The 21,810-nt window shown below is 48.5% G+C and overlaps 1 protein-coding gene across 3 annotated transcripts in view; it reads right to left on the reverse strand.

Moving 5' to 3' along the window:
• LOC139055871 (small G protein signaling modulator 2-like) overlaps window positions 1–21,810 on the reverse strand; it is a 291,580-nt gene that overhangs the window by 143,333 nt on the left and 126,437 nt on the right. For all 3 annotated transcript variants that reach the window (XR_011511955.1, XM_070533451.1, XM_070533452.1), the window contains exons 12-13: window positions 21,282–21,346; window positions 10,352–10,557 (exon numbers count right to left, since the gene is read on the reverse strand). Coding sequence is in view for 2 of the 3 variants with exons in the window: in XM_070533451.1 (XP_070389552.1) it covers window positions 10,352–10,557; window positions 21,282–21,346 (271 nt within the window). In the remaining variant the exon portion in view is untranslated. The remainder of the gene's footprint in view (window positions 1–10,351; window positions 10,558–21,281; window positions 21,347–21,810) is intronic.

Below are 21,810 nucleotides of genomic sequence, written 5' to 3' on the forward strand. Positions count from 1 at the left end.
CAATCAGATAGCTCGCCCATGTGACGTCATATGGGTTATTTGCATCATATGGGTAGGGGCAGCTTAAAATTCCGCCGAGCAGTGCGCTGCGATCGATAGCGATGTGCATTTTTAAAACCTTATAATAAATTACACGCTTTACGTAGAGCACTTAGATGTGTCAATTAATGATCAGAAGGACCTACTCTAACGACTCAGTACGTTTGTAGAAAATCGCCAAAATCGTTTCAGGGTCCCTTTAAGTCCTCGTTTTTCCCCAGCTAACGTTATTGAATCGTCAGTTGAAGGCATCAAATCTTTTGCGCTCATCGATATATGTGCTGCTGTATCCGTGATAAAGCTTTGTCGTGCATTACAGAAAGTGGCCATGACGCCTTCGGTACTATCGTATAGAACAGCCAGCGCACAAATTCAGCTAGTCACTATGTGCACTGCCAGGGTAGTGATTCGATACATTTTGTATTCGATTGATTTCTTTGTGCTAACTTGTTGCTCCCACGATGTGATTCTTGGGTGGGATTTTCTGACGCGCACTCATGCCGTCATTGACTGTGCACGTGCTGAGGTTCAGTTCTCCGTCATGTTCGATTTGCCATCTCACAACATTGAAGTTCATGATGTTATCAGGATCTTTGAAGCTTCAGATACTGACCTTCCTCCTCACAGTGCTGTATCCAGTGTTGTTGGACAGTGTTGTTCCTCTTTCATGCGCATCGCTTGCCGACGCGATGGTAATGTTTGTACCGGCTGCCATATTCATTCGCCGCCAGCCCATATTGTTGCCTTTAGCCCTCCTCACAGTTCACCCTGGTGCTGCACCAATACTGGTTTCTAACGCAAATTCGTACACTTTGGCTTTGCACTGTGGCGAGACCATTGGTGCCATCCAGGCTATGGAGGCTGACAATATTGTGCATTTCCCTGTTGCCGAAGACGTGAATACTGCTAACGTAACAGCACTGACACCCCATGTGCCATCTAACCGAATGTCACCGGATGTTTTTTGTCACTCCATTGCCGATGACCTCGAGCCAATACAACATGAGCCAGCTACTTACTCTTTTAAATAATTTTCACGCTTCTTTTGACTTGAACCAAGCGTCATTAGGCCGCACAAGTACTGCATCTTACCACATTGATAGGTGACATCACGCACCATTACGCCAGCGTCCGTACCGCGTGTCATCCATTGAGCATCGTGTCATCACTGAGCAAGTTGAAGACATGCTTGAACATGGTGTTATCGAGCCATCCTGCAGTCCTTGGTCGCCTCCCGTAGTACTACTTAAGAAAAAAGATGGCTCAATTTGTTTCTGAGTGGACTATCGTCGCCTCAACAAGATTACATGAAAAGATGTCTACCCTCTACCGCGCATAGATGACACCCTGGATTGTCTACATAGTGCCGAATTCTTTTCTTCTCTGGACTTGCGATCGGGCTATTGGCAAGTCCCAATGAATGAGTCCGATTGCTCCAAGACAGCTTTCATTATACCTGATGACCTGTATGAGTTTAAGGTAATGCCATTCGGTCTATGCTATGCGCCCGCGACATTCGAAAGAATGATGGACAATACTGTGCGGGGCCTCAAATGGAAGACGTGTTTGTGTTATTTAACGATGTGGTAGTTCTTTCCCTGATTTGACCACTCACCTCTCTCGTCTACGCGAAGTTCTTACTTGCCTTGCCACCGTCGGCCTTCAACTTAACTTGAAGAAGTGCCGCTTCAGAGCCCGCCAGCTGAGCACACTTGGCCATGTCGTTTCCAAAGACGGCGTCCTTCCCGACAATGACAAGCTTCGCGCTGTCGCAGAATTTCCGCGGCCGACTACAGTGACAAAACTCTGAAGTTTTGTCGGTCTTCACTCTTATTTTCGTCGCCTTGTGCATAATTCTGCCTGCATCATCACACCCCTGACGAAGCTCCTGGCTGGCCCTGGTGACCTTCGCGATTGGACACCGGCATGTGACCAAGCCTTCATCACTTTGGGTTGTTTTCTTACCGTATTTACTGGAATCTAACACGCACGTTTTTTTCCGATAAAAGGGGTGCAAAAATTGTGTGCACGTTAGCATAGTGTACGACCCTAAGTCTGCATTACTATATCACCATTGGCATTTCAACATGGCCGCCTCATGTGCGCTTCGAGCCTAGCTGCCGTAGCTTCCACCAGGTGCTGTAGTATGTGTGCTTAGGCAATGCTTCCTTTGGCTTAGGTTAATGCACTGTCCAGCTTCCCGTTTTTCCCGTTTTCTGCGTTTGCTCTATCAGCATGGAAGCGCCGACTGCAAAGACATACCGAGATCATCACGATGCCACAAATAAAAGGAAAGCGATCACGTGTGTGGAGAAGTACGGAAATCAGGCCTCATCATGGGCATTCGGAGTTGCCCAAACTTGTGCACGGGACTGGCGCAAACAGGAGAGGCGTTCTACAACGGCGGCTGCTACACACGGCGCAGCCACGCGGCCCAACGCGATCTGCGACGGAGACAAGAGTCTACACATCTAGGCGCACAGTGCTGTGTTCTTGACGCTTAGTTCGTGTTTGCGAGATGCCGCACAAAGGTCAATTCCCTCGCTTCTGCTACCGCACTCCCTCACTCCAGCGTTTTGATAAAAAAGTTTCCACGGTCATTGAGTGAGACGTGTTTATGCTTGCTTGTGTGTGCGTGACACAATGCTTGTTATAATTAAGTTAGCAAGCGAATATTTAAATGTTTATAGGGTCGACAAAACTACCATCCTTAGTTTTCGTATAGCCGTCTACTAATTTGGTATCATAACTGATGCTTCGTCTGTCAGGCGAAACAGGAACTTTTTTATTTATCGCAACTTTATTGCATTGGGAGAAAATGTTTGTTTTTTCCAAATGAGATAAAGTTGTATTTCTGTATGAAAGTATGAGGTGCGCGGTACTGTAAAGCACATTCCTTTTTTTAGGTCTCGGCAAACGGGTGCGCGTTACAGTCGAGGGCGGTTTTCGTTGCTTTTTTTTTTCGTCATGGAAAATGGGTGTGCGTTACAATTGAGAACGCGTTAGAATCGAGTAAATACGGTACCTCACCACCTGTTCTACACCACTACAACCCGAGTGCTCCGACCGAAGTTCATATGGGCGCCAGCGGCGTTGGTCTTGGAGCCGTCCTTGCGTAATGTAAGCCTGGCTTCCCGGAATATGCAGTTGCCTATGCGAGTCATGCCCTCACGAAGGCAGAAACCAGTTATTCTGTCAGAGAAAAAGAATGTTTGGCTAAAGTTTGGGTCTTAAATAAATTTCGCCCTCACGTGTATGGCCATCTATTGGACGTTGTAACCGACCGCCATGCTCTGTGCTGGTTTGCGTCACTGAACGACCCGTCGGGGCTCTTCAGCTCCAAGAATCTGGCATTCCAGTCATCTATCACTCCAGGCATGAACATTCTGACGCGGATGCGCTCTCCCTATCACCCATGCGATCCGACGAAACGCCACCCTCGTCCATGGAGTGCCCGATTGCTACACTTGCTGTTACTGGCATGCCGTCTGAACAGAGAAAATATCCGCGGTTTGCATCCCTCGCTGACATTCTCACCAGTTCTTCAACGGCTACATGCCCTCAAGCCCTTCGTTGCCATGCCACCCATTTCGTGCAATAGGATGCCATCTTGTACCACCAGAACTATCAGCTATATGGTTGGAAATGGCTGCTAGTCATACCTCGCCATTTGCGTCCTGACATATGCCCTTATTTCCACACCGACCCACAACAAGCTCATACTGGCGTCCTGAAAACCTACGAGCGGCTCCGCCAGCGGTACTACTGGCGCAGCATGTATTCTTATGTCCGGTCATGTGCAGCCTGTCAGCGACGCAAGACATCTCCTCATACGACAGGCCCCCTGCAACCTTGTCCTGCACGTCCATTTGACCGGTTTGGCATTGACCTTTATGGGCCTCTTCGATGAACTGCTAACGGAAATCGTTGGATAATTGTCACAGTAGAACATTTAACAAGTTACGCCTAAACTGCTGGACTTGCTTCGGCTGCTGCTCGCGACGTCGCCGCATTCATCTAATGGCATTTCATCGTACAGCACGGCGCATCGCAAGAACTGCTCAGCGACCGAGGCCGTGTCTTCTTGTCCGAAGTTACTAATGAGCTACTCGCCGCGTGCCGCGCTATTCACCGCACCACTACAGTGCATCACCCACAGACTATCGCGGCGATCGGGGATCGTTGTTTGGAGAGCGGGTTCGGTTCGCCGCGCGCAAATAGGCCACGTCGACTTCGTCGGCCGGGAGCGCGCATTCGGTGGCGCCGCGCGCAATTAGCCTCGGCTGCGCCGACTTCGTCAGCCGCGTGAGCTCAGCGCGGCCTAAGTTCCCCAATCGTGGCGCAGTAAGTAAACACTTGAAGCTCACACAAAGTATTTATTTGGCTAAAAGTACTGCAGCAGTGCAGCCTGCTTCTTAATGACAGGGGCGTGCTTAAACACGGAAACCTCAACATAGTAAACGATCCACCGTGCAATAGCCCGGCGCCTTCTCTTGCGCCGCAGTACGCCGCAGTAGCGGTGTAGAAGGGCCAAAGCCGCTACAGCCCCAGTTGAAGTCAATAGCAGGGCAACATCAGCGGTTGCGGGGTCAACCTCGACAGCATCTTCGTTTGGCCGCTACTTCTGCTGCCATCTCCACGTCCGTCAATCGAACCATTTTTAAACGCTGTCAATAACAAAGTGCGGTACTGACATGGTGGCATGACTCGACATTCTGAATAGCTACCCGGGCGCGCTAGTTTTCGGGCACCAAGGGACAAGTAGACGCGACGAGCGGATGATACGCGGCTAGGGCCTTCTCGGTAAGCGCTGAAAACTTTTCACATTTTTATTTTTACACACAAGTGTTAAGTGTTGTTCAAATTCAGCGAAAATATATGGTGCACCTAAGCGCGTTCAAAACCGCGTGCATGCTTGAGATCCGGGAAACAAGAGGTTAGGACCACGGAAAATTGATACTGTATTGTGCAACTCGAAATCTTTATGAAAAAGGCTTTGCCAATACACTACCAACATACCTTGCACATACTTTCTAGTGACAACACTAGAAAATATACTGCAGGCAAATTCCGAATATTTGCACCTGCCACGATTCCCTCTTTATAAACCCAAATTACATAGAAGCTAGCTTATACAGATCTTGAAAACGTAGTCGGGGAACCTAATACGTGAATAGATGTTGACACTACCACGCTCCATAACACTAGAAATGCTCAAGAAGTTATCCGCAGCAACTTACGAGGCGCGCTGCCAAAACGGGCTCTCTTTGAGGATGCGAAATTTCCGCACAAAAGGAAGAGAGAAAAATGACGGGAAGGTTTTTCTTTACAGTATTCGCGCAAAGAATAAAGAAAAGCAAGTAGCAACAACAACTAGCTGTGGCGTTAACACACAGATTTTCAGCATGTCAGAACGATCGTATTTGCGTCCATTCCTTTCATCTACATATGCAATTATTCTTTCTAGCTTATTTTCGTTTGTATTCCCGAGAATTGTATTGCGACCATGGCAGTAGCAGAGCCGTCAATTGTTTACAAGTGTGAAATCTTCAAACTATGTCTGACTGATCGAAGAAGGCACCACTGTAGGTTAAATGAGGCACACAATTCCCAACTCCCTAGCGTTTAGGCACGCAGCGTTCCCAGAAAAGTTGTTTGGTCAGCTATCCCCCCCTCCATTTCCTTCTTCTCATTAGCTCTAGTATAACCGCCGTCCAAAGCTGTAGGAAGGCTGAAGGCACCATTAGGAGCTGTCAAGGTCACCTGCTTTGCGCGAGGCTCAGAGTGGTATTGATAAGGAAGCACGACTCGCCGTTCTGAGTAGCTACCCGGGTGCGCTAGTTTTCGGACACCAAGGGACAAGCAGACGCGATCGGATGATACGCGACCCAGGGCCTCTCGGTAAGCGCTGAAAACTTCTCCCTTTTTTTTATTTTGACACACAAGTGTTAAGTGCTCTTCAAGTTCAGCGAAAATATATCGTGTTCCTAGGCAAGTTCAAGACCACATGCATGCGTGAAATTCAGGAAACAAAGAGTTATGACCACAGAGAATTGACACTATATCGTGCAACCTATGATGACCAGCAAAACCCGCAAAAGGGTGAACAAATCAGCATATCGCATGGCATGTAGGGCCCTCTGGACAGTGCTTTTCGGTGACAAGGTAGCCTAGCCACCTGCGGGATTATCTTACTGAACTATATCGAATGCTCGATTGCAGTAGTCGGAAGTGTTATCCCCCCACCCCTGTTTTTTGTCTTGTTTTTTTTTTGCGATGACATATCTGAATTTGACATTCTCCAGCGCACTACATCTGCAGGCTTGGAGTGAGGCCTAACACCGGCGAAAGATGCCAAGAGCGCGTGAGGCTATACTAATCCGGCTACAACCAAATTACGAAGGCCCGCTAAGCTTCAGCAAGGAGACCCCCTCAGTGGAACAGGAATTGCCCTCATCATCATCAGCAGCAACAGCAACAACAGCAGCAGCCTGGTTACGCCCACTGCAGGGCAAGGGCCTCTCAAATACTTTTCTAACTACACCGGTTATGTACTAATTGTGGCCATGTCGTCCCTGCAAACTTCTTAACCTCATCCGCCCACCTAACTTTCTGCCACCCCCTGCTACGCTTCCCTTCCCTTGAAATCCAGTCCGTAACCCTTAATGACCATCGGTTATCTTCTCTCCTCATTAGATGTCCTGCACATGCCAATTTCTTTTTCTTGATTTCAACTAAGGTGTCATTAACTCGCGTTTGTTCCCTCACCCAATGTGATCTCTTCTTATCCCTTAACGTTACACCCATCATTCTTCATTCCATAGCTCGTTGCGTCGTCCTCAATTTAAGCAGAACTCTTTTCGTAAGCCTCCAGGTTTCTGGCCCGTACGTTAGTACTGGTAAGACACAGCTGTTATACACTTTTCTCTTGAGGGATAACGGCCACCTGCTGTTCATGATCTGAGAATGCCTGCCAAACGCACCCCAGCTCATTCTTATTCTTCTGATTATTTCAGTCTCATCATCCGGATCCGCGGTCACTACCTGTCCTAAGTAGATGTATTCCCTTACTACTTCGAGTGTCTCGCTACCTATCGTAAACTGCTGTTCTATTCCCGAGACTCTTAAACATTACTTTAGTTTTCTGCAGATTATTCTTTAGACCCACCCTACTGCTTTGCCTCTCCAGGTCAGTGAGCATACATTGCAATTGGTCCCCTGCGTTACTATGCAAGGCAATATCATCAGCGAATTCCAAGTTACTAAGGTATTCTCCATTAACTCTTATCCCCAATTCTTCCCAATACAGGTCTCTGAATACCTCCTGCAAGAACACGCTGTGAATAGCACTGGAGAGATCGTATCTCCCTGCCTGACGCCTTTCTTTATTGGGTAATTTTTGCTTTCTTTAAGGAGGACCACAGTGGCTGTGGAGCCGCTATATTTATCTTTCAGTATCTTTATATACTACTCGTCGACACCCTGATTCCGTAATGCCTGCATGACTGCTGAGGTTTCGAGTGAATCAAACGATTTCTGGTAATCAATGAAAGCTAGATGTAAAGGTTGGTTATATTCCGCACATTTCTCTATCACCTGATTGAGAGTGTGAATATAGTCTATTGTTGAGTAGCCTTTACGAAATTCTGCCCGGTCCTTTGGTTGACAGAAGTTTAAAGGGTTCCTGATTCTATTTGGGATTACATTAGTAAATACTTTGTAGCCAACGGACAGTAAACCGATCGGTCTATAGTTTTTGAAGTCTTTGGCGTCCGCTTTGTTATGGATTAAGTTTATGTTGGCGTTCTTCCAAGATTCCGGTACGCTCGAGGTCATGAGGCATTGCGTATACAGGGTGGCCAGTTTTTCTAGAACAATCTTCCCACCATCCTGCAACAAATCTGCTGTAACCTCATCCTCCCCAGCTGCCTTCCCCCTTTGCATAGCTCCCAAGGCTTTCTTTACTTCTTCCGGCGTTGCTTGCGGTATTTCAAATTCCTCTAGGCTATTCTCACTTCCATTATGGTCGTGGATGCCACTGGTATTGTATAAATCTCTGTAGAACTCCTCAGCTACTTGAACTATTTTATCCATATTAGTAATGATATTGCCGGCTTTGTCTTTTAACGCATATCCCTGATTCTTGCCTATTCCTAGTTTCTTCTTGACTGCTTTTAGGCTTCCTCCATTCCTGAGAGCATGTTCAAGTGTATCTATATTATACTTCCTTATGTCAGCTGTCTTACGCTTGTTGATTAACTTGGAAAGTTCTGCCAGTTCTATTCCAGCTGTAGAGTTAGGGGCTTTCATACATTCGCATTTCTTAATCAGATCTTTCTTCTCCTGCGATAGCTTAGCGGTATCCTGTCTAACGAAGTTACCACCGTCTTCTATTGCACACTCCTTAATGATGCCCATAAGAGTGTCGTTCATTGCTTCAACACTAAGGCCCTCTTCCTGAGTTAAAGCCGAATACCTGTTCTGTAGCTTGATCCGGAATTCCTTGATTTCCCCTCTTACTGCTATATTACTGATCGGCTTCTGATGTACCAATTTCTTCCGTTCCATCCTCAAGTCTAGGATAATTCGAGACCTTACCATCCTATGGTTACTGCAGCGCACCTTGCCGAGCACGTCCACATCTTGTATGATACCAGGGTTAGCGCAGAGTATGAAGTCTATTTCATTTCTAGTCTCGCCATTTGGGCTCCTCCACGTCCACTTTCAGCTATCCCGCTTGCGGAAGAGGGTACTCATTATCCGCAAATTATTCCGTTCTGCAAACTCTACTAATAACTCTCCCCTGCTATTTCTAGAACCTATGCCATATTCCCCCAGTGACTTGTCTTCAGCCTGCTATTGAAGTCAACTATTAGTATAGTGTACTTTGTTTTGAATTTACCCATTGCCGTTTCCACGTCTTCATAGAAGCTTTTGACTTGCTGGTCATCATGACTGGTTGTAAGTGCATAGGCCTGTACGACCTTCAATTTGTACCTCTTAGTAAGTTTCACAAGACCTGCCACCCTCTCGTTAATGCTATAGAATTCCTGTATGTTACCAGCTATATCCTTATTGATCAGAAATCCGACTCCTAGCTCTCGTCTCTCCGCTAAGCCCCAGTAGCACAGGACGTCCTCACTCTTTAGCACTGTATATGCTTCACTTGTCCTCTTAATCTCATCGAACCCTATTATATCCCATTTAATGCCCGCTAGCTCCTCCAATAGCACTGCTAGACTCGCCTCACTAGATCACGTTCTAGCGTTAAACGTTGCCAGGTTTCGATTCCAATGAAGGCCTGTCCGGATCCAGAGAATCTTAGCACCCTCTGCTGAGTCATAGGTCTTACCGCCGCCATGGTCAATTGCTTCACAGCTGCTGGGGACTGAGGGCCGGGGTTTGATTGCTGTATTCATATAGGAGGTTGTGGCCAAGTACTGCACCGGGGTGGCCAATCCTGCTCTGGTGAGGGAGTGCGTTAGCAGTTCTGGTTACCGGGATAAGGCAATTTTATCAACACGTGGATTTTTTTTTAATCTGGTGGAAAATTGTGCGGCACTGAGATTGGAACCATGCTCCTTTTGCACGCGAGGCAGATGCTCTACCTCTATGCCATCGCTGCTGACCTATTATGCCTTATTATGCTGCATCAAATGCCTGTAAAGCCAGAGGCCTTTGACCCTATGCCAGTCATCATTGATCACGTTTGCTGTCAAGCAATAAGCTCAAAATTAGGGGTGGTGCTGAAAAAAAAATTGCACCTCGCTGTTTGCAAATGCGTGCCCCTTGCTTTTGAGAGACTTGCTTTTTTGCAAAATTTAGACGTCCAGTGGCTAAGTGTGCTTTACAGGCAAAATTTCGCTTGCAACATAACATTGCTCAATATTCTTAGATTATATAGAATCAAACGCTAAGAACTGTGGTTGCTCCCACACAGCAAGCAATATATTCGATTTGATTCGAATACTTGTATCCAACAGTATATCCGAGCATTTTCGAATACCTGTTTCTTGAATTGAATACGAATAATAAAAATATAATATTCGCGCTTTTCGAAAATTTGCACACCTCTAGTTTAAAGGCTTTGGGTTTTCCTTTACCGTAAAAGAATGACAAGCAAAAATTTCATGCCTGTACCCTTTTAACAAGAGTTTGTTATAATCAATAATTGTATATAATGATGTATTTGCTTTGTGACGCCAGTACTCTTTAAGAAGGGTTTTTTATAACCAACAATTCGGCATATTAGTGTTCCCTGTAAGGAGGTTTCACGGGCATACACAGAAGGCAAGAGGAGACATAATCGAACCAAGGGGCGGACTTGATGCTCAACGCCGCCGAAGTAGACGAGCCGGTGCAGTTCCTGGGGGTCGTCCAGGCGTCCCGAAGCAGACAGGCACTGCCAGGCCTCTCGCGTGAGGCCCCCCTCAGCGCCTTCTCCAGACACGATCGCCGGATGCACTAGCCCCGAAAGATGCGTGCGGACCGTCTGCAGGTGCCGACAGTGCGCCAGCCCTGTGTGCATGCCAGGAACGATGTGCTCAATGGTGGCACAACAGGCAACATGGCAGTGCGCACTACAAGACAACAATTGCATCTGCTTTTTGGGAATGCAGTACCTGTGATAGTTCAGAGTCCAGTGTCGACAGTTCAAAATCGTGCCTGTTGGTATCGAGTTGTAAATATAGGATTGCGCATTATTTGCATGAGCTCAGTTATGGAAACATTACACAGAAGAGGGTCTAGCAGGTGCAGAGTGAGAATACAAATGTGTATTTTTTATATTTCACAATCATGACACTTTATTATAATCTTCCTAGATCCATTGATGATTTCCTGAGGCTTGTGTCATGAGCGCATGGAACAGTGATTTGCACACATGTGTTGCACTGAAATAAGACCAATTACTCTGTGTTCTGCCTTAATACTTTTTCTAAGAGCACTGGTCTGCTGAAAGTAAGGTCATGCCTTGAAAACAAATCAGAGCTGTTACATCAAAAATCGGGCCCAACACACACAGTGCACTATGGCCCTCTGATGTCAAGGTCCCACTTAGTGCCATATATTCGCGTGTAGGCTCAACCTACAGGTGATTATATTTTCTGCTTTTTTTACTCATAACAAGTTGGAAGCATCAGTCCTAAAATGTTTATCTTTTAATCTGGGATGTTGGTACTAGGTTTAAACCAATCTTCTTCATATTTGCAGTCAATCAAATATTCGCACAAAAGCTACAGCTACAAAAGTAAACATGGTAACTACAAGCAAATTTCCCTCCAACCCTTTGAGGGTCGATTTTTTTTCGCCATTTGCAACCACCCAGGGTAGATTTTTTATTGCAGATTCCAATTCTTCGTAAGGACTTACTTCGACAAAAATTTACCGTAAATTTTCTAGGGTGACCGTAACGTGAGAAAAAAATATTTTGCATTGGTATACATGCACGCTTCATTCATGACTAACAACAATAAAAAGAAAATAAACTTATAAGAATAAAAAATTTCATGTCTAATACGAATACAGTGCAAAAGAGCAGCAGGCAGCATGTCGCAACCAGAGCAGCTCAGGCAATCTTGAGCTCGCGCCTCTTGGCCGACTGGCGATGTGGCTACAGCGCCGGGCATTCCTCTTCCCTACAATCGCCCCCCCCCCCCATAGGAAAAGGAGCCATCCTGGCGACTCATGGTGAACATAGAATCATGGGGTCGTAATACGGCTTCAGGCGTTGCACGTGGACGGTTTCACAACCACGACAGCGTTGGTCCGTAGGTGGCGTGACAGGCTCGACAATATAGTTCACAGGCGATGTCTGCACTACAACACGGTAGGGTCCTTGATATTTGGACACAAGCTTGGATGAGAGTTCACCAGGAACGGCAGGCACCCAAAGCCACACAAGAGAGTCCGGACAAAAGTGACAATGCGGGTGATCATTGTCACGTCAAGACATTTGTTGGCATTGGTCGACGGCTGTAAAGGAACGGGTGAGCTCACAGCGTTTCTCTGCGCAGCGGGAAGCTTCAGAGGTGGGCGTACATTCGGATGAGTCGGGTCTGTATGGAAGAATGGTGTCGAGGTTAGTCGAAGGTTCGCGCCCATACAAGAGGAAGAATGGGGAGAAGTTTGTGGTCGTCTGTGGTGCAGTGTTGCAGGCGAACGTGGTGAATGGCAAAATGAGGTCTCAATCAGTGTGATCAGAGGCGACGTATTTAGAGAGCATGTCGCCAAGGGTGCGGTTAATCTTTCCGTCAGACCATTAGTTTGTGGATTGTAGGCGGTGGTGGTGCAATGAACGATGCGACATTCGACAAGGAGCGCGTTTACAACTTCGGAGAGGAAGACACGCCCTTTATCACTCAAAAGCTTGCGTTGTGCACGGTGACGGAGAATAAAGTTTTCCAGGAGGAAGGGTGCTATATCACGAGCGGTGGCAGCCGGCAGAGCGGCTGTTTCTGGTATCGCGTCAAATGGTCGATGGCGACGGCTATCCAGCGGTTTCTGGAAGCCGTGCTTGTAGCGGTACATACAGGTCAATGCCAATGCGATCGAAGGGCCTGGCAGGTCACGGGATTGGCTGGAGTGGACCAGAGACATGCTGAGCAGGTACTCTGCAGCGTTGGCACTGAGGGCACGACCGAATGTACTTGCACACAAAGGTGTACACGCCACGCCAATAAAACCTGGAGAGAAGCCGCGTGTATGTCTTGAAGACACCCGCATGTGCACACTGCGGGTCAGTATGGAAAGCAGAACATATTTCACCACGGAGATGTCGAGGTATGGCCAGCAACCAATTGCAGACATCAGAGACGTAATTCCGGTGATAGAGAAGTCTATACCGAATTTAGAAGTCAGATGCTTGACGACGCAAAGCTCGAGAAGGTGAAGGAACAGTCAACGGGTTTGAAAGGAAGCAGATAAGAGCGCTAATTCAGGCGTCCTTGCGTTGCTCCGAAGCCATGTCGCAGCCTGCTGGGGACGAAAGTACTTGGTCAACGTCAGAGAGGCGGGCACCGCTTTCGGTTGACACAGACAAACGGGAAAGCGCGTCGGCATCGGTCTGGTGGCGGCCAGACTTGTAGACAATGCGCACGTTGAAACCTCGCAACCGCAAAGCCCAGCGAGCTAATCGACCTGAAGGGTCCTTCAACGTGGACAGCCAACAAAGTGCATTGTGGTCTGTAATCACGTCGAAGCGGCGGCCATAGAGGTAGGGTTGAAATTTACCAAGTGCCCAGATTACGGCCAAACATTCCTTCTCCGTAACGGAGTAATTCTTCTCGGCTTTGGTGAGGGTGCGGCTTGCGTATGCAACGACGTACTCATCGAATCCAGGTTTGCGCTGCGCGAGTTTAGCGCCAAGTCCAACACTGCTGACGAAGGTGTGTACTTCGGTCGGAGCTGTCGGGTCGAAGTGACGCAGTATTGGCAGCGAGGTCAGTAGACAACGCAGCTCTTGGAAGGCATCGTCACAAGCGGACGACCAGACATAATCGTTCAAATCGCTCCGTAGAAGCTGATTCAAGGGAGCGGTGATGGTCGCAAAATTCTGAATGAAGCAGCGAAAGTAAGAACACAGGCCAAGGAAGCTGCGAAGTTCTCTTACGGAGGAAGGTTTGGGAAAATCAGGAACTGCACGGAGCTTGGCGGCGTCAGGAAGAATACCGTGTGTAGATACTGCATGGCCAAGGATGGTGAGCTGACTTGCGCCAAAGTGGCATTCTTTCAGGTTGTGCTGAAGGCCGGCGAAGTTAGGCACTGTAACACTTCCTCCAGCCTACAGACAAGGGTTGGAAAATTGGTCGAAAAAATAACCACATCATCTAAGTAGCACAGGCACGTTTTCCACTTGAGACCACGCAAAAGGTTGTCCATCATACGCTCAAATGTTGTGGGGGCGTTGCAAAGTCCGAAAGGCATGGCACGAAATTCATATAGGCCATCTGGTGTCACAAAGGCCGTTTTAGGTTGGTCTTCGGGTGCCATGGGGACTTGCCAATAGCCGCTGCATAAGTCGATGGAAGAGAACTCCGTGCCTTGGAGGTAGTCAAGGGGGTCGTCCATTCTCAGGAGAGGGTAAACATCTTTACGAGTTATTTTGTTAAGACGACAGGAATCGACATAGAATCGAATCGATCCATTCTTCTTCTTAACAAAACCAACGGGAGATGGCCAGGGGCTATCCGAAGGCTGAATGACGCCGCGCTTGAGCATGTCAGCTACTTGGTCATCGATAACACGGCGCTCTGTCCCGGATACACGATATGGTCTTCGTCGCAGTGGCGCACTGCGACGCCACTGGTACCTGTGTCGATGCGACGACAAACAGTTGACGTGCAGCCCAAGGAAGCATGCTGGCAATCGAAAGACGAACGGAACTTGTCGAGAAGGCGTAGAACCTGGGCGCCTTGAGAAATAGTCAATGGGTCGGCGATGGAGCTATGTAAAACATCGGGCAAAATCGGCTCCTGCGCAGGATTACAGGTCACTCCGGCAAACTCATGAGTGGCGATGGAACCAGTTGGCATGTCAATGATGGCAGCAGGGTCGACACACTGGGAACCGCCAACGCACTCCCCAAGAAGCAAAGTGAGAGGACAGGACAATCGGTTGGCGAAGAGCAGTCTGCTGACGCCGGCATGAACGTCCAAAAAAGCAAAAGGCAGTGGGGAACATTTGCGACAAGCGAAAATTGCAGATCGCGTAAAAATTGCGCTGGCATCAGCAACAATGTTGCTTGACACTGTGGCAAGGGCAGATGAGTGCGGTGGAATTGTAACGTCTTCGGCAACAAATATATTATCTTCAGGTTCACGAGCATCAAGGAGTGAGACATGACACAGCGTTTGAAATTCCACGTCAGCACGAGAACAGTGGATGACAGCCTTCTTAGCGGAAAGGAAGTCCCAGCCCTAAATAAGATCATGGGAACAAGAACACAGCACCAAAAATTCGACAATGTAAAGAAGGCCGTTGAACACAATGTGAGCAGTACACACAGCTGTAGGCGTGATGCGGTCTGCGCTGGCAGTATGAAGTGACGCGTTCGACAGTGGCATCGTAACTTTTCTGAGCGAACAGCAAAGTTTGGCCATATGGTTTGGCACTGATAATTGAAACTGCGGGACCAGTGTCAACGAGGGCGAGTGCAGCGACACCGTCCAGATATACATCAATAACATTAGTTGGTGAAGGGAGAGGCCTTCGTCTGTTCGTGGGTGACGCAGTTCTTGCCTGTGAAACTGTGATGATTAGTTTTCCCGTTCCGGCGTAGACGGACAACGACGCATCAGCGAAAGCAAGCGGCATCGAGGCGATGGCGAACGGTGGTCAAGGTCAACAAGCGGGCGGTGGTCCAAGGAGGAAGACATCTGGCTAGGGTTCTGAGACGCGGAGGATGACAGGTATGTGGAAACGTATGGTTCGGTGTCGAAGCTATGGCGGTAGGATGTTGCGCGGCGACGACAAAATCGTGCAACGTGGCCAGGTAGACCACGCGCAAAACATATTGGCCGGTTGTCAGGAGTGCGCCATTGTCCACTGCTGTGTGGGTACCGCAGCTGAACGAAGGGAGGAGCTGGACGCAGTGGCACGACTGATGAGAATGGCGTAAAGGTCGGAGGTGGTGGCTGCGCGAGATTGGCCTCGAGCTCGGTATTGGCCTCGAGCTCCACCACTGGAAATGCTGGCGCCACCGTCGGCGTGACGTGCTAGGAGGGATCACGTGGACATGGCGGCCGCGTCGGCTGCTTCGGGCGCGCCGAAGCGAGCTGAAAACGACTTCAAATTCCCTCGTACGCTGCGGTCCTCATTTAATAACGAGATTTTCCCGCTTCGAGTGTCTACTTTACAACTCTTGAAAGCACTACAATAGGTAGTGGCTGCCTTTGAAGGCGCGCAACATGGTAGGTTACTGCTCGGTGCCGCAGGGCCGGACGCACGTAACGAAGGCCGGTGTCAGCCTTATTCACACGTAGCCGCATGACAAGAAGCTGCGTGGAGCTTGGCTCGCGAAACATAAAACCGGCAAACAATCATCGGCTACAACTCGTGTATGCAGCATGCACAGACGCGAGGAAGATTTCTGCTACGACGCCCGGTCTGCGATGTTCTGAAAACGCGCACTGAGACGCTCGCTCGAGTCCGCTGCCCAACTAATGTGATGACAGTTTGGTCTATGAACTTGTCGATGCTATAGATACTGACAAGTTCACTGGAGTGGAAAGGTAGCGGTAAGAAGCACGTTAAAAAAGAAAGCCTGGTATATAGTCATGTTTGTGTTATCAATTAATACACTGGATTACAAAAAAGAAGCAGGGGAAATCGCACACTGAGAACACCGATAAACACACAGTGCGACGCAACTCGAGAAATAATATTGAAACGTCCAAGAATTTAGAAGAAAAAAAAGATTGAATCGTCGCGACGGCAGATCACAGTCCCCGTAGGTATTGAAGTCTCTACAATGAAGTCTCTACAATGGTGGGCAACCATTGTTGCCCACGCAACAATGGTTGCTTGTATAGTGTCAAATGCTCATATTTTGCGGCCTAAAGCTCATGGCACGGTGCGAAAACGCGCAGGCGGCAAAAGCGAAACAGTGCGCGGACAAGCATGCAGACGCGCAGTCGGTCGCTGCGAATCTGTGCGATCGCTGCATTGAGGCTTCATTCTATTACGCTCCATTTAGTTATACAAACACTATAAGAGCATATTTCACATAGTTTGCTCTCAGCATTTATACCTACCTTTCACGCAAGAAGCCGGTTCGGAAGACTCCATCGCGGCGACCGCGCGCAATGGCGTTCACTGTAGGCGTATTCGGTAAAGAGATAGCGTCTGTAAACGATTCTGTGCTTTCAGTTTGCCCAAGATTCTTATTTAGACAGTAAAAAACTTCTCTCGTTTCGAAAGTACTTACAGAAATGTCTCGGAGAGCTCGCGCGTGGTGTTTTCAGTGAGCGCTGACAGCAAAACCTATGAGGAGCGCGCCGCGTGATCCCCCATACTACGCCATCGAGGCGCTTCCGATAGATGGCGACTCCGTAACTCCTCGCCGCCAATAATAGATGAGAGGTGCAGTCACCTCGGGATAAGCAACGGTGGTCGGCACCGGCGGAGTCTCGCAGGGAAGAAAGGAGAGCTGCGCAAACTTGCTCCTGGATGACCTAAAGCCCCTCAATTTTCCAAAAGTAGCGCCATTCTTAGATCTTTCCGCCACCCCGCTCACCCAGGCGCTTCCTCCTCCACTCCTACTGTCGCCCCAGCCTCCTCCGCTCCCCCATTGGCCAATCTGTGTCACGTGAAAGCGGGCCCCGCACTTTTGTATATTTTTTTCTTTCCGGCGCAGAGCAGGCGCCACGCTTTTGTATATCTTTTCTTTCCAGCGCGCTGCGACCCCCATTCTTGGGCCTGCGCGACGAAAGTACGGCAGGCGGTTTGAAGGAGCGCGGTAGTTTTATGCAATGTGTTAGGGCCGAGTGCTTAATTGCGATGCCATGCTGCTGCGCCTACGGTTGCCACAACAGACCCAGTGACGGCGAAAAGCTTTTTGCTTTACCATCCGCCGGGCGCAACGCAGAAAGAAGAAAAGTGTGGATTCACAAGGTCGGGCGGGCTGACTTCGAGCAAGTGGCAAAGAACGCGCGGCTTTGTGAAGTAAGTGCCACGGCTCCTCGAACCTCTTCTTTTGACGCCCGTGTCAAAACGGGCCCGTGTCCAGTGCATTGGGGGCGCGTTAAAGAACCCCAGCTGGGAAAAAATTAATCCGGAGCCCCCATTATGGCGTGCCTTATGAGATCGTGGTGTTGGGATGTAAAACCCAAGAATAAACTTTTTTCTGTCTTGTGTACCTTGACTGTTCCAGTTAACGCAATACTGCTTCCTTGTGAAAACTTACAACGCAAAAGAATACAGACGCACGTAGTATACAGAGATAAAATTAGCACTTCAACAAAAATGTTGCTGGTGCCAATGAGGGGAGGGGGATCATCATTTTCTTAACCTCTTTCCAGTTGTCCCATCAAGTTCCTTCTTTTTTTTTTATGAAATTCTAACCATTTGCACTGTAATAAATAAATAACGATTTCATATGCTGGTACGTTGTTCATATCTATACCGCCAATGTGTGAAAACGTTGCTCATGGCCACCACAACCTGTGCATGAGCTACGTACATCTGTAAAAGGCGCGGAACAGAAACGGCCCTGCTGCCAGGCATTGCTGACCGCAGACAGTCCGAATCTCTCACGCGCCGGCCGAACAAAAGCATCCTGCAGGTACGTAAATTAACCTACGAAACCACGTGCACATACTTTCACGCTGTCAAAACCTGAAACTCTGGTAATTACTCGCGTGTCTGAGCACACCGCGTGCTTCTGTCGTGTTTCAGCAACACGAACTTTCAACGTGCGCGCGCTTTACGCCTTAAATACGCCTTGAATAATGGTGCTTTTCTCTATTTCTTCCGCAAATCCGACAAGACATTCTTAAGGCCAGTTACCGACTGACAAAGCAAGATCTAGATTGAAAAAACTGCTCCGCAGGACTCGAACGAACTTTTCCGCGGATTTCCTCCCGTAGCGTGTTAGCCGTCGTCTGCTACGGCAGGCCCACCACCGGCGGCGCCACCGTCGAGGCCGCGCCGAGCGGAGGAGGAGAGAAGTGAATGGCGCTACTTTGGGAGATTGAGGGGTTTTAGGATGACCTGGGGAAGGTTGGCCGGCAAAGGCGAAGGTGGTGGCGTGGCTGAGGACAGCAGCGAAAGCTGACGAGCGACCTCAGCACGGACAAACTCTTTTATCTGGCAAAGCAGGGAGTCCATCTCAGGTGCCGCAGTAATGCTCCCGAGTGTTTCGTCGGACACAGGATGGCGCCGCGAGAGCAGACACTGTCTGCAGAGCTCATCGAAGCTCTGGCAAAGCTCAATGACCTCAGAAACAGTGCCTGGGTTTTTTGGACAGCAGCATGTGAAAGGCATCGTCGGAAATGCCCTTCACGACGTGACGTACCTTGCCCGCCTCCGCTATCGTCGGGTTGACCCGCGGGCAGAGGTCGACGATGTCCTCTATGTAGCTGGTAACGTTTCACCAGTTTGTTTGGATCGGCTCCATAGGCGTTGTTCAGCGCGGTTTGCACACGCCAGGGCGGCTGAAAACTTCTGCGATGCTGGTTCAGAAGCTAGTCCACGTGCGGAGATCGGCTTCGTGGTTTATATGCGAAGCATATTACGAGAGCTCAACCCAGCTCCTCAGGCGCGGCGGTGTCGCCTTGAAACCACGTGACACCGTGACGTCACGACAGAGGAGAAGTGGATTTGGCTCAACTCTTGCAAGATGGGCTGGGTGGGAATCGAACCAGGGTCTCCGGAGTGTGAGACGGAGACGCTACCACTGAGCCACGAGTACGATGCTTCAAAGCGGTACAAAAGCGCCTCTAGTGAATGCGGTGTTGCCTTAGAAACGAGCTGTTTCTAAGGCTCAGGCATGCGTCGCTTGCTCAGGCGCACATTTCGTTGCCGCGCCGAACGCTGCGTTGCTCGACGCTCACCGCGTCCAATGCGGGGCGTCCAAGGCGAAGCAGAGTAACGCATGAGTTGTTTCTTCGTCTAGCCGAACCAAATATAGCCAAGCAACAGCAGTTCACCAAGCTAAACAGTGGTTCAACAACTAAAATAAAGGCTAGTATGCTTCGCATCCTGGGCTTAACCTTACCTAAGCCACAGCCATTTTTGAACCACGTGGAGGTTGGCGACGCCCGATAAATAGAAGATCGCGTTGCCGAGCTTGAGGGGATCATCCCATTTGTTGGTTTTACTGGCGCGTTCATACGATTCCAGCCAATCTCAACGTCTTTCTCGTCGGTGCCCCTGAAAATATCGGGATCCCGCTGACGCTGGGCACCGACACATACGATGGCTGGAGTAACCGGTGGGGATGTTGGGCTGGGGTTGCCAGGCATGACGGATGGCAGAGTTCGGGTGTGTAATTCCAGGTTGGGGGAAAACTGCAGCACCTCCACCAGAATCTAACATGAATACAGTTTAAGAGAGCAGCAGGCAACGTCTCTAAACCAGAGCAGCTGAGGCAATCTCGAGCTCGCACCTCCCGGACGACTGGCGATGTGGCTGCAGCGCCGGGCATTCCTCTTCACTACAGATGCTTTGTTATACACATAGTTCAAGGCTTTGAAAATGTGCACAAGAGAATATTTCGCAAGACTCAAATGTTCCTGCTCCTACACTGATATGTACATCCATATTAGCGTGACCGAACTGCATAGGTGCGCGCACTCAAGATGCGTAGTTGTGTGCCCGTCAAAAAAGCAGAACGTGCGACAAACTTCCGCTAATCTTCATCTTAACGCCAACCAGAGGCAATTAGTTTTTCACAAGTCTCAAAAAAAAAGCAACGGAAACGCGTGCACAGTGGCATCCTTCCTATACGCACCCCTGTAAACGAGCGAGAAACAAGCGGTCGCCCTTTGAGCGATTAGTAACGAGATTGCCATCAGCTTTGCAAGCGCAAGCAGCTGAAACTGCCGGCGGAACAAAAACCAAACCGCCGCCCACCCGCGCGCACGCCAATGCGCGAGCAGTAGTATGCTATAGATGCACTGGAGCAAAGTAGCTCTAAAACAAACCATGGAACGAAAACTGAGAGAGGGAGGCGCGCGAAAAAGTTTCCCTCTATTCCCATATAGTGGCACCGAATGACATAAAAGAAAAAATTAGGAAATTGGCGTGCTTTCTAAATTTTTAAACCTACAGACGGCGCCGTAAATATACGACATCGACCGTTTTGAACTTGTTCGCGGCGCTGTATATTTATGTCATTGAACCAGAAAGGGTTAAAAAACTTCAAACATTTAGCCTTGGCAAGCTAAAGCAGCCAAATCGCAAGTTCACTGACAACAAAATCATATACTTTCTTTGCATGCAACATTTTCTTGACGAAGTCTGCTAGTTTTTTCTTATCACTGAAGCAACACATTTCGCACCTACTGGGCACCCAGCACCGCATGGTCTTGTTGCTGTCTTGCTCTTTGCAGCACTGCTTGGCCCTGTGCCATTTAATTAGGAATCCCAGTTGTTTGCGAATAAGGACCAAGTTCCCTTATGCATGTTTCTGTCTTGCACATAAGAAGATGCGATGGCAAACCACATGCTGCATGTCGAACCATGTAAATGTGCCTCACACATGCGTATCCCTCATTATGTCAAGTTCTAAGAAGTACACTCACAGCCATAGAAAGCCCTCGAGATGATCTGCTTCTTCATGGTGTCGCACAGAAGCTGCAGTGATTGCCTGCAAAAAATCACACATGGAATGTTGACTTACATGGTGCACACTCATTTTTTGTACTTCTCATCTGCCCTTTTCTGGCATTGGAGCAATTACTTTTGTTCATTGTTGCTTTGTTTGTATCCCAGACTATGTTTATGCCTCTTTGACTACTTTCTCTGCCAGCAAATTTTATGTGCAATGCTTTAATGTTGTTATATTATGTAGTACATGTGAATATTGCTCTGTCTCCATTGACAAAAACTATATAATTTTGCTGCCCCAATTGGTTGCGAATTAGAGACTTTGGGCTCTGTTGCAGCTGCTAAACATTGCAGTTTTATGCATGCGCCATACCACAGGTTTGGCAGCATTGTGTCCACTTAGGCTGTAAAATCCCTTTGCATTTTTAAAACCATTTCTGCCTTTTTGAAACAGTACAGGCTGCTTAGTCTTCCATGTGGCACTTCAGTCGCACGCCTTCTTCA

Source organism: Dermacentor albipictus, chromosome 2 (assembly GCF_038994185.2).
Source record: "Dermacentor albipictus isolate Rhodes 1998 colony chromosome 2, USDA_Dalb.pri_finalv2, whole genome shotgun sequence".
Lineage (NCBI taxonomy): Eukaryota > Metazoa > Arthropoda > Arachnida > Ixodida > Ixodidae > Dermacentor > Dermacentor albipictus.